Source organism: Rhinoderma darwinii, chromosome 2, assembly GCF_050947455.1.
Source record: "Rhinoderma darwinii isolate aRhiDar2 chromosome 2, aRhiDar2.hap1, whole genome shotgun sequence".
Taxonomy (NCBI): Eukaryota; Metazoa; Chordata; class Amphibia; order Anura; family Rhinodermatidae; genus Rhinoderma; species Rhinoderma darwinii.
The window spans coordinates 195,910,332-195,923,868 of record NC_134688.1 but is presented as its reverse complement, the minus strand read 5'-3'; the positions used below and the strand labels follow the sequence as shown (position 1 = coordinate 195,923,868).

Genomic DNA, 13,537 nt, shown 5'->3' with positions numbered 1-13,537 from the left:
TTTTGGAGAGCCTTCTGTAAAAAGTTGGAGATTGATCTGTCCTTCTCCTCGGCCTTCCATCCTGAAACTAATGGCCAAACCGAGAGGACTAATCAGTCTCTAGAACAATGTTTAAGGTGTTTTATCTCTGACTGTCAATATGATTGGGTCTCATTCATTTCCCTTGCTGAATTTTCCCTTAATAACCGGGTCAGTAACTCGTCAGGGGTCTCCCCCTTTTTCTGTAATTTTGGGTTTAATCCACGGTTCTCCTCTGTTTCACCTGGTGGTTCCAACAATCCTGAGGTAGATGTCGTTCATCAGGAACTGTGCAGAGTCTGGGCCCAGGTTCAGAAGAACCTAGAGGCGTCGCAGAGCATACAAAAGACTCAGGCAGATAGAAGACGTTCTGCTAACCCCTTGTTTGTGGTCGGGGATCTGGTGTGGCTGTCTTCAAAAAATTTGCGCCTTAAAGTCCCGTCCAAAAAGTTTTCTCGCCGGTATATAGGGCCGTACAAGGTCATTGAAGTCCTTAACCCTGTCTACTTCCGACTGGGGTTACCCCCGTCTTTTCGAATACACGACGTGTTTCATGCCTCCCTCCTGAACCGCTGCTCCCCGTCCTTGGCTCCCTCGAGGAAACCTCTGGTCCCTGTTCTCACCCCTGAAGGGGTAGAATTCGAGGTGGCCAAGATTGTGGACAGCAGGATGGTCCAAGGCTCTCTACAGTACCTGGTCCATTGGAGAGGATACGGGCCTGAGGAGAGGACTTGGGTACCCGCCCGGGATGTTCACGCTGCAGTATTGCTCAGGAGGTTCTATCTTCGGTTCCTCAATAAGCCAGGTCCACCTAGAAAGGGTCCAGTGGCCCCTCATAAAAGGGGGGGTACTGTAAAGGATCTGCCAGACACAGCTTCTGTGTCGACGCCCGTGGTTAGTCAGTCTGCACCTGCTCCTAAGTCTGATCGAGTGACCCCTCCTTCTACTAATCAGGCTGGGAGGCTGAGGAGTGGGAGAGCCTATCACAGCCTGGCCAGAAGAAGCTAGCTCCCGCCCTCTGTCTATTTATACCTTCACTTCCTGCTCCTCCTTTGCCTGTGATTCTGTGTGTTTTCTGGCTCTGCTGCTGCTGCTTGTACTTTTGTCCTCTGCTCCATATAGACCCTGGCTTACTGACTACTCTCCTGCTCTGCGTTTGGTACCTCGTACACTCCTGGTTTGACTCGGCTCGTTCACTACTCTCCTGCTCTGCGTTTGGTACCTCGTACACTCCTGGTTTGACTCGGCTCGTTAACTACTCTCCTGTTCTGCGTTTGGTACCTCGTACACTCCTGGTTTGACTCGACTTGTTCACTACTCTTGTTGCTCACGGTGTTGCCGTGGGCAACTGCCCCGTTACCCTACCTTCTGTGTACTCTTGCCTGTTTGTCTGTCGTGCACATAGTGAGCTTAGTGACCGTCGCCCAGTTGTACGTCGTCGCCTAGGACGGGCCGTTGCAAGTAGGCAGGGACTGAGTGGCGGGTAGATTAGGGCTCACCTGTCTGTCTCCCTAACCCGGCATTACAGATGCTTCGTGAAACGCTAACAACTATGAGCCTAAAAAAGATGGTGTTATTTGAAAAAAATCAGGTCCCCCTGGCTCTCGCCTATCAATGTACCTAGTTTGAACTACTATATCAGACTGTGACTTAATTTTCACTTTCTACACCATGCTTCAGACTTTGAAGTGTATTTTGTTTGTTTTTTTTTGTTTGCTCATTTGTTAATTTCCTATTATTTCTTGACTGCGTTTTTATATGTAAGATGCTTAATGATAGCATTACTATTGCTATCTTATATCTCCCCCCTGCGAGGAGTTGTTTTGGGCAGTCTTTTGCCAACAATTGCTTTTCAAACCTAATAAATACTTTTGCAACATAAAACAACAAATCGCTGTACTCTGCTTTGATCTGTGGCCTAGTCTAAGCTTCTATTGATGGGGTGCACATCTGTAGTTTGTTTGTTTGGCATGAACGACTTTTCAAGAACTGACCCAACAACGACTCAAAAAATTCAACAGTGCAGCTCAACTTTTCCAAGATATTAGCATCTGTCATGCTCATTTATGTCACAAATAGGTTCTGACAGTCTAAAATTGGTCTAAAATTGTCTAAATCTGCCTTTCTAGCGCATGGCCAGCTTAAAGAGACTCTGTCAAAACATTATAAGTGCCCTATCCCCTACATAAGGAGATTGGCGCTGTAATGTAGGTGACAGCAGTCATTTTTATTTAGAAAAACAATCTATTTTCACCACATTAGGGGCGATTTTAGCTTTATGCTAATTCGTTTCTTAATGCCCAAGTATTGCCGCAGAGTCCCTGGTGCAACACAGCAGAAACCGGCTATGGCAACAGCTCTTCTTCTGAGAGGGTGCCATTTTTAAAAACCCTTTCCCGCCGATAATAGGCATATTAGCGACGGGAAATGATTAAGAGGCGCATGCCTTTTCTTAAATTAGGTGCATCTCCGGCTGTCCGTGTACCTAAAAGAGAAACCTAGCTCCGAGCTGATGTAAATTCCCGCTATAATTTCTGCTAGCTTCTGGCGTAAATTATAGGAAATTTGTTGGGCCACAGAAAGTTAATATATTCCCCCGATTGAGTACTGCAGAACAAGACTAGAGCCACTAGAGGGAGAAAACGACATTGAGTTCAATACTAGTTGTATAAATTCATCTGTCAGCCTTGTGATGCAGAAATGTATGAATTGTCAAGGATGAGAATTTCCTATTACAATTTAGTATTAGATAAACCAGTGTAAACTGGGGCATTTAATTGTGTAATAAAAATGTGATGGTAATGACACCGTATCTTTGTAACAATAAACTGAAATGTTTGAAGAAGGAATCTAAGAAAAAATGTGTGTTGAGAAACTCTATAACAAGATATTTTGGACTTTTCTGTGAGCATAATGCCTAACTGCATTTTATGTTTAGAGTGTTTATAGAGGTGTATCACTGATAAGGGCTCACGGAAACGGGCAATGTTGATGGGAAAATATATTTGTCAGTATCGGAATGCTTTTACAAATATACCAAATTTCTAATTCTGCCTGTATTTTTTGTTGTTTGCAGATCCTAATTTCCAGGGATTCTTAATTGCATTTTTCGTGTCAATATTCTTGGTTATTGTTATAGCTGTTATTGCTGTAAGGATTTTTAAAGTTGACATTGTCCTTTGGTATCGAAGTTCTTGTTTAGCTAATACAGATTGCAAAGGTATGTTTTATCTATTAATATTTTCTCACAAACACTGTCCATATGCCCTAATAGGGCAAATGAAGGTCATAGAGGGGGCGTCCCCTGCTTGGATCCCCCCTATATTAGCCAGAACAAAGAGACTCGATGTAAGAGCAGCTCCCACTCTGGTGGAACCGGCACGTCTATGCATTACATTGGCAGCCATTTATTTGAATGGCCAGCATGTAATTCTACATTTCCGCTGCAGGGACAATAAGTGGCTAGACGCAGCTTCCCCCAGCAATAACAGCGTATTGTCTGGGATTAGATTACAGCACCAGCTTTGTTTTAAAAAGGATAAGGCATAATAGTCACAACAGAAACAAACATGTTTAAATCAATATTCCCTTTTTATTTAATATACAGTAGATATTAAATATTTTAGATTTAAAACTGTGACAATATACTTAGTGACAATTGGGTAAATGGATTGTAGATAATTATTTTCCTCTCACAGTATTCTTTAAAGCATAAAGAAGTGACAGACACTTCGATTTCAGAGCTGTCCATTATTAGTTAATGGTAACTTCTCAGAGTATTTAGATCTTATACTTACAGCTCACGGCCAGCGATACATGGACACTATCTTTTCAAACAACGTATGCTAATCTACACCACGTTCCAAATTATTATGCAAATGTTATTTTTCGCTGATTTTCCTAAATAGTCGATGCAAATGACAGTCAGCATAATCTTCAAGCCATCAACCGTTGGAGTATAATGCGAATTTTATTGAACAAATCTCCTAATGATAAAACATTTTTTTTAGAAGTAAAAAACTCAAAATGCACTGTTTCACATTATTATGCACAACAGAGATCAAAACATTTTAAAGGTTCTAAAGATAACTAAAATGGTCATTTGTTGAATTTGCAGCATCAGGAGGTCATATTTACAGAAATCAAAAGCTCTTTCAATCAAAGAAAACTTAACAGGCCAAGTTACATGTTAACATAGGACCCCTTCTTTGATATCACCTTCACAATTCTTGCATCCATTGAATTTGTGAGTATTTGGACAGTTTCTGCTTGAATATCTTTGCAGGATGTCAGAATAACCTCCCAGAGCTTCTGTTTTGATGTGAACTGCCTCCCACCCTCATAGATATTTTGCTTGAGGATGCTCCAAAGGTTCTCAATAGGGTTGAGGTCAGGGGGCCACACCATGCGTTTCTCTCCTTTTATGCCCATAGCAGCCAATGACACAGAGGTATTCTTTGCAGCATGAGATGGTGCATTGTCATGCATGAAGATCATTTTGCTACGGATGGCACGGTTCTTCTTTTTGTAGCAAGGAAGAAAGTGGTCAGTCATAAACTCTATGTACTTTGCAGAGGTCATTTTCACACCGTCAGGGACCCTAAAGGGGCCTACCAGCTCTCTTCCCATGATTCCAGCCCAAAACATGACTCCGCCACCTCCTTGCTGACGTCGCAGCCTTGTTGGGACATGGTGGCCATTCACCAACCATCCACTACTCCATCCATCTGGACCATCCAGGGTTGCTCGGCACTCATCAGTAAACAACACGGTTTGAAAATTAGCCTTCATGTATTTCTGAGCCCACTGCAACCGTTTCTGCTTGTGAGCATTGTTTAGGGGTGGCCGAATAATAGCTTTATGCACACTTGCAAACCTCTGGAGGATCCTACACCTTGAGGTTCGCGGGACTCCAGAGGCACCAGCGGCTTCAAATACCTGTTTGCTGCTTTGCAATGGCATTTTAGCAGCTGCTCTCCTAATCCTATTAATTTGTCTGGCAGAAACCTTCCTCATTGTGCCTTTATCTGAACTAACCCGTCTGTGCTCTGAATCAGCCACAAATCTTTTCACAGTATGATGATCACGCCTAAGTTTTCTTGAAATATCCAATGTTTTCATACCTTGTCCAAGGTATTGCACTATTTCACGCTTTTCGGCAGCAGAGAGATCCTTTTTCTTTCCAATATTGCTTGAAACCTGTGGCCTGCTTAATAATGTGGAACGTCCTTCTTAAGTAGTTTTCCTTTGATTGGGCACACCTGGCAAACTAATTATCACAGGTGTCTGAGATTGATTACAATGATCCAAAGAGCCCTAAGCGACAATACCATCCATGAGTTTAATTGAAAAACTAATAATTAAATGTTTATGACACTTAAATCCAAATTGCATAATAATTTGGAACACGGTGTATTACTATGCCTGATCTAAAACAACTTTGTAATTGACTTACTCTTAAAATGTAGTTGTTTTATCCATGCAAATTCTGTGTGAAGTTACTGCCACTAGGTGTCTCCTTACCTCTAATCTGATGTCCACCTCCTGTTAAACATTGGCAGTCCCTGGTTACAGATGGGCTGCAGAAGGTGGGGGTGGGTCACTTCACTGCCTAGGCAATAACTTTCTATGGAGAGGGAAGGGGGAGCAGGAGGAGGGAGCAGTGGCGTAACTACCGCCGTAGCAGCCGTAGCGGCTTCTACGGGGCCCGCGGCATGAGGCCCCCACCATGGCCGGAGGCTCCGCTAACAGCCGCTATGGCTGCTACAGCGCGACGCCACTGAACACGACTACGGCAGAGCAGGGAGTTATCTCCCCGCTCTGCCATTAAACAAAAGACATGTATCCCCTATCCACAGGATAGGGGATACATGGGTGATCGCTGGCATTGATAGGGAGAACGGGGGACCGAAAGTCCTCTGAAGTTCTCCATCACAAACCTCGGGGTCTGTGTCGGCAGCTCCGTAGAAATGAATGAAGCGCCGGTCGCGCTTGTGTGCATGCGTGACCAGCGCTCCTTTCATTTTTATTGAGCTGTGCAGACGCCGGAAGTCAAGGTATGTCATGGAGAACTTGGGGGGACTTTCGGTCTCCCGTTCTCCCTATCGCGGTCAGCGATCACACATGTATCCCCTCTCCTGTGGAGAGGGGATACATGTCTTTTGTAGGACACACTGTAGGTCACATTTTTTTGGGAGGGGGGACGCTGTATGGCGTTCCCTACAGGGGGGCTGTATGGCGTTCCCTACAGGGGGGGCTGTATGGTGTTCCCTACAGGGGGGGTCTGTAAAGAACGCCATACAGCCCCCCCTGTAGAGAACGCCATACACCCCCCCTGTAGGGAAAGCCATACAGACCCCCCTGTAGGAAACGCCATACAGCCCCCCTGTAGGGAACGCCATACAGCCCCCCCTGTAGGGAACGCCATACAGCCCCCCCTGTAGAGAACTCCATACAGCGCCCTCTGTAGATAACTCCATACAGCCCCCTCTGTAGATAACTCCATACAGCCCTCTCTGTAGAGAACGCCATACAGCCCCCTTTGTAGATAACGCCATACAGCCCCCTCTGTAGATATCTACAAAGGGGGCCGTATGGCGTTATCTACAGAGGGGGCTGTATGGCGTTCTCTACAGAGGGGGCTGTATGGAGTTATCTACAGAGGGTGCTGTATGGCGTTATCTACAAAGGGGGCTGTATGGCGTTCACTACAGACGGGGCTGTATGGCGTTCTCTACAGTGGGGGCTGTATGGCGTTCTCTACAGTGGGGGCTGTATGGCGTTACCTACAGAGGGGGCTGTATGGCGTTCTCTACAGAGGGTCTGTATGGCGCTCTCTACAGAGGGGGCTGTATGGCGCTCTCTACAGAGGGGGCTGTATGGCGCTATCTACAGAGGGGGCTGTATGGCGTTATCTACAGGGGGGGGCTGTAAAAAAGGCACTATCTACAAGGGGGGGTTGTGTGACACCCAGGGGAGGGGGGCCCCCTTTCAAAAGTTTGCTATGGGGCCTAGTCTTTCCTAGTTACGCCCCTGAGAGGGAGTAGAGAGAAAGTGTGACTCAGCAACACATGCTGCATGTAAGGGGTGAGCAGGGGGAAGAAGCAGGAGCAGAGTGACATAGAAACCTTAGCAGCAGCCAGTCTTTGTCACTCGGGTTCTGGATTTTCAGCTACGCTACACAGTACTTCTAGATAGAGATAGGATTGCAGGATTCTCCTCTGCTATGTGTGCAGTGTATAGAAAACATGATAGCTGTCAGGCTCACAGAAAATGGGGAATTAGAGATAGAGGCTGCAGAAAGGAAAACTGCTAAATAATGCAGAATACAAATCATATAATGGCCAGAAATAGTGTTAGGGCTCTTCCACACGCTGCGGAATGTGGACTGAATTGCTGCGTTTTTCAGAGGAGATGTCACCATCTCCTTTCATTGGGAAAACGCAGCACTTTATGCAAAATTATCTGCTGTAAAAATTGCAGGAAATGGTGCATTTTGCAGCAGCGGAATGTCTATGTTTTTCAACGTAATTGCTGAAGAAATTTTCTGCAGAAATTCCATTGTGTGTGGACAAGCCCTTATGTTTCATGTAAACACATATGACAGCTTATTCTGAAATGTCACCTGAAAAGTTAGGTATGTTTCAAATTCAAGTATATTCATATATTTACCCTGAACCCACCTCCCCTGCCCTCCAGTCACTGATTGACACTATTATCTCTATGCACATAGCTTGCTGTGCACCGTCAGTATAAGATCTAAATACTAAGAATCTACAGAAAGTTACTATGTGATAGTACGCTAAAATCAGACTGTGCCACTGCTTTATGCTGCCCTCAGACAGGGCAGCATAAATATCTGACCGATCCACTTTAAAGTAAGTTAAAGTGTAACTAAACGTTTAGCAAACTTCTGACATGTCATAGTGACATGTCAGAAGTTTTGATTGGTGGGGGTCCGAGCACTGACACCCCCACCAATCGCTAGAACGAAGCAGCTGAAGCACTCATGTGAGCGCTCAGTCGCTTCGTGTCTATTCGGCTTTTTCTGTAAATAAATGTATCGGAGGACGGGCTCACAGACTTTCTACTGAGTCCGTACTCCGATACATTCATTTCTGTAAAAAGCCGAACAGACACGAAGCGGCTGAGCGCTCACATGAGCACTTCAGCTGCTTCGTTTTAGCGATTGGTGGGGGTCTCAGTGCTCGGACCCCCACCAATCAAACTTCTGACATGTCACTATAACATGTCAGAAGTTTGTTAAACATTTAGTTACACTTTAATGTGGTTCCGTATGTTTTCTCAAATACAGTTCAGGTGACTGAGCACTAGATATGCTAACTTTATAGTGTACTGTAGGGTATTGTATAATGAGATTAAGTCCCTGAATTTGGATCTCAGAAACTGCAGGGACTTTATCTACTTACATACTCATCCTCATAGTATCCTGTATAAATTGTTTCTGTATACTGTAGATATAACAATATATCGCTATATTTGTACTTAAAGTCTCATTTACATAAAATTTTCAAGACTCTTAGGTTACTATACCGTGTCCTAATAGTTTTGTTCCTATTAATGTTGTTACATATTCAGATGGGAAGATGTACGATGCTTACATAATGTACCCAAAAGATTCCATGGGAACCAGCTCTTATGAAATGGACATATTTGTACTAAAAGTGCTGCCTGAAGTTCTAGAGAAACAGTGTGCTTACCGATTGTTTATAATTGGACGAGATGATTTACCAGGCCAAGGCAAGTATTTCCACAGTTTATATGCCACAAACAGGTAAAACAAGAAAATAAGATTTTCTTCCACAAATTTGGCAATTTATATAACATCTAAAAATATATACTTTTTAATGCATGTCCAATGATACTGTCGTAGTGTAAGGGTATGTGCACACGAGAAGTGGCTTTTACGTCTGAAAAGACAGACTGTTTTCAGGAGAAAACAGCTGCGTCGTTTCAGACGTAAAAGCTCCTCCTCGCATTATGCGAGGCGTCTTTGACGCTCGTAAATCTTGAGCTGCTCTTCATTGACTTCAATGAAAAACGGCTCAAATTACGTTGCAAAGAAGTGTCCTGCACTTCTTTGCCGAGGCAGTCAATTTACGCGTCGTCGTTTGACAGCTGTCAAATGACGACTCGTAAATGACAGGTCGTCTGCACAGTACGTCGGCAAACCCATTCAAATGAATGGGCAGATGTTTGCCAACGTATTGTAGCTCTATTTTCAGACATAAAACGAGGCATAATACGCCTCGTTTACGTCTGAAAATAGGTCGTGTGAACCCAGACTAATACATATAGCCACAATTCCCTAAAACCCATGGAAATTAGTATTTTAAAATCACTATACTGATTAAAAAAAAAAAAAAAAATCAGGGAAGGGAAAAGCCTCAGCCGGCATTGGAAGTAAAATATTTAGTCAAACTGTAGTAAAAAAAAAAAAAATAGAGTGAGACAATATACATCACTATACTATATATGTTCACCTTTGCACATTATACCAGAAATACATATTTTAGAACTCCAGCACAATGCGTATTTCATGGCAGGACTGGCAGGAAATATCAAACCTGATCATCGTGAAGGATCATGTAGTACTCCATACATGTGGTGTTTGAATCCCATGTGAAAAGGAGGTGGAACTTAGAGGTATTCCCATAATCGACATTTATCACTTATCCAGGATAGGGGATAAGTGTCTGAATACTGGGGACACCACCGCTCCATTCAAGCTGTACAGCACCCGCTATCTCCATCAGCTCCATAGAAGTTGAATGTAGCGTCAGAGCACATGCTCAACCTCCGCTCTATTCTTGCTCTTCCATACTGTGGAGGGTACAGTGAGGAGTAACGGGGGCTCGGGACTCACGTTCAAGTGATCATGTGGTCCCAGTGGTGGATAGATGATAAATATCGATTCTAAGAATACACCATTACATTATACCATTATTTTAATTTAGTAATAATAAATAGATCATATTTTCTTTAAAGTAACTCTCCACCTTTTATCAACATGTTGCTTTTGGTACAAAATGCTGCACTGATTAATTTCTTAAAGGGGTTTCCCATCTTGGACATTTATGGCCTATCTACAGAATAGGCCATAAATATCTGATAGGGTCTCTGGGAGCCGCACCTATCTCTAGAACGGGGCACCTTAAACCCTGTTCTAGCTTACTCGGCTCCACTGTCTCCCGGCCAATTGCTGGTTAGGCAGTCGGGAGTTAGGGGAACAGCCGAGTGCTCGCTGAGCTACGCTGTTTCCATAACTCCCATAAAAGTGAATGGGTGTTACTGGAACAGTGTAGCACAGCGAGCTACGCTGTTTCCGGAACTCGGTAGCTACAGAAACAGCGTAGCTCTCCGCGCTAAGCTGTTTCCATAACTCCCATTTACTTATCTGGGCGTTGCGGAAACAGCATAGCTCAGTGAGCTCGGCTGTTTTCGTAACTCCCGACCACCTATCCAGGATGTGGCCGGGAGGAGCTGAGTAAGCTGGAACAGGGTTTTGGGCACCTGTTCTAGAAATAGGTGCATGTCCCAGAGGTGGGACCCACTCCTACCAGACATTTATAACATATTCCATAAATATTCAAGATGGGAAAATCCCGTTAATACATCTTTTTAGCGGTTGAAACGTTGTTTTTCTAAGAGAGAGCTCCATATCCCCTCCATAGTCATTGATTTTTAAAGATAACATGCTGACTAATTGTAGTCATCACTAGAGGTAGCTAAGGAGCTGAGCGCACTCTAGTAGCAGCTACATGCAGCCAGCGTGTTATCTTTTAAATCAGACGAGCGTGGGCAACCTCGGACATGAAAAACTGCAGTTTTTCACGTCCGAAATGCACCCGTGTGGGTCATGTTATCACGGATCCCACATAGACTAAAGTCTATGGAGGGATGCGTGAAACGCAAGAAATTAAGACATGTCCTATTTTTTCACGTACCCTTCACACGCTCCGTTGAAACAACGGCTGTGTGAACGTCCCTTTTGAAATATATGTGTCTGTGTGACGGCAGTTGTTTTAACGGCCAGTTTTAACGGCCGTCACACGGACGACTTATATGCTCATCTGAATGAGCCATTAGAAAAACAAAGCTCCAACCGCTATAAAGATATGTTAAGAAATTAATTAGCACAGAATATTTAACCTATTAAAAAAAAGTTTTCAAGGGCAGACATTCACTTTAACGTGAACCTCTACAATTGGAACCAATTTAAGGCCTCCTCCAAACAAAGAATTTCTCTAGCTTTTTAAACTGCATCCAAAAATGCTTCTAAAAACGCTAGCAATTTTCAAATGTAGCATGTGTTTTTTTATGATGTTTTCAGTGGCGTTTTTCATTTGGTGTCATTTTGTACATGCCATGCCCAGACCGTGCTGCAATTGGAAAAAAAACAACTACAAAATTGCCTCAAAAACGCCATAAACAAAACGCAGTTGTATGTAGTGCGTTTGATAATTTACTATAGATTTTAATGTAACTTCTGGCCGCACTAAAAAAAAACTCCTCAAAAATGACTCAAACCAAAAATAAGTTGTGTCTTGTGCATTTAATTTTTTACTATAGACTTTAATGTAACATCTAAAAACCGCACTAAAAACAGCATGACAAAACCCAGCAAAAAAGCCATTAAAAATGCCACGAAAAACACACGAAAACGACACAAAACGCTGTGTGTATGAATCCAGCCTAAGTATTATATTAGCGAATTGCGGTGTGAGCAATTCCCTAGTGTAAGCTGGATTCACGCACAGCGTTCTAGTCGGGTTTTTGTAACATTGTCACATTTTTCTAGTCTCTAGTTTGGGGAGGGGGACCATGCAGCCATATGTTTGATTCCATTACTCCCTATTTTTACAAAACCACAACCGCTGTTTTTTTTGTATTGCAGTTTTTGATACAGGATTCAAGCTTTTTTTTTAGTGCCTTTTTTTAAATAAAATCCCACATAAGGAAGATATTTATAAGTGGGACTGATTTAGATAGCAGAGGAGAGCAGCCCTCCCAGTGCTATCAGCAGAAATATCAATGGTGCCTGGGTTCTGTGAATGGACTAAGAGCAGGGACTTGTGTAGTGACTTATAGATTTTGACTTTTTTTAAATGTAGAACTATTCTTATGTTTTTTCAGCTATGGCGGACCTTATAGATGAGACGATCTCACAAAGCAGAAGAATAATTATTGTCTTAGGAAACTTATTCTGTGAAAAGCAGGGTGATGACTTTGAACAGAAAATAGCCATGTATGATGCCCTCATTCGGAATAAAATCAAAGTGATTTTGATTGAAATGGAAAAGATAACAGACTACACAGACATGCCTGAATCACTTAAATATATCAAACAGAAGCAAGGCGTTGTGCAATGGAAAGGAGAATTCACAGAATCAGCTCTATCACCTAACACAAGGTTTTGGAAAAATATCCGATATCAGATGCCTCCAGCCCAGCGTCATTCTGACAAGGAACTGCACTACATACATTCAGAAGATTGAGTTTTAATGGCTTGGATACTGTACATTGCTGCGCTTATATCAAACCTTACATGTATTCAAAAAAGACAAAAAAAAACTAAAACACTAGCCCCTTGTTTATGCTTGAAGGACAAAAAGCATCAGTACTCTCAATACCAATACTGTGACTGCCTAGAGCATTCCCTTGATATCTTTGTCCACTTTGACACAAATGCCACCATTTGGGATACTACCTCCTATTATTATAACTGCACTTTTATAGGATTTCATGTATGGCCTGCTGAACTCTCAGGTCTGTCTAGTAAGACTAAGGCACAATGTTGTTATATGGCTGTGACTCTTGTCATCTTTCCCTGTAAATAGGATCCTAATTAAATGCTTTTAATTACATAGAAATGCATTTAGTTATTCGCATTAATCATCTGTCTAATAGTTCCATGACAATGAATTGCCTAGGTTTGATCCGTGCCTGAAAAGTTTGCCGTGCGCTTAAAATTTGATTTCGATTATTTAGATCACTGAAGTTAACACTGAACCAACAAATAATGATCATATCAGAGTTTATATGACCTTTAAAAATAAGAGAGGCATACAGTGTTTGCCTTTGTAATTTCTTCCCGTATACTTTTAATTATTTATTCACTTTTGATACAAGAGGAGGTAATCTAGAGAAGGGTAGACAGTTTAGGGTGCATTCAGCCGGTGCGGTCTTGCAGCGCTTTCTGCCGCGAGGCCAAACACTGCATAGAAAATGCATGCATCTTTACCACGATTTGCCGCGGTTTCACATATTGTGGTAAAAACGTATGCGTTTCTCAGTGCGTTTTTTGGCCGAGCGGCATGTGAATACAAAGAGGGTGTATTTCCCTGGAGGACCTGTACTGTCCTGCATTAGACAGACGGCCCATTGATGTGAATAAAAACTGTGCAATGCCTGTGGTGACACTGCAGGGAAATTGAACACTTTCCCACAGATAATAGCCAATCGCTGGTGGGCCCAGCAGGGCGAAACTTTGTGATCT

General features: G+C 42.9%; 1 protein-coding gene across 2 annotated transcripts in view; it reads left to right on the top strand.

Annotated features, from left to right (window-relative positions):
* Nucleotides 1–12,911, top strand: part of LOC142742677 (interleukin-1 receptor type 1-like) — a 72,255-nt gene extending 59,344 nt beyond the window's left edge. Inside the window, exons 10-12 of one of the 2 annotated variants that reach the window (XM_075852682.1) lie at nucleotides 3,095–3,238; nucleotides 8,617–8,778; nucleotides 12,175–12,911. In XM_075852682.1, the coding sequence (XP_075708797.1) occupies nucleotides 3,095–3,238; nucleotides 8,617–8,778; nucleotides 12,175–12,536 (668 nt within the window). In that variant the 3' untranslated portion in view covers nucleotides 12,537–12,911. The remainder of the gene's footprint in view (nucleotides 1–3,094; nucleotides 3,239–8,616; nucleotides 8,779–12,174) is intronic. The other variant, XM_075852683.1, reaches the window with a different exon arrangement.
* The last annotated feature ends 626 nt before the right edge of the window (nucleotides 12,912–13,537 follow it).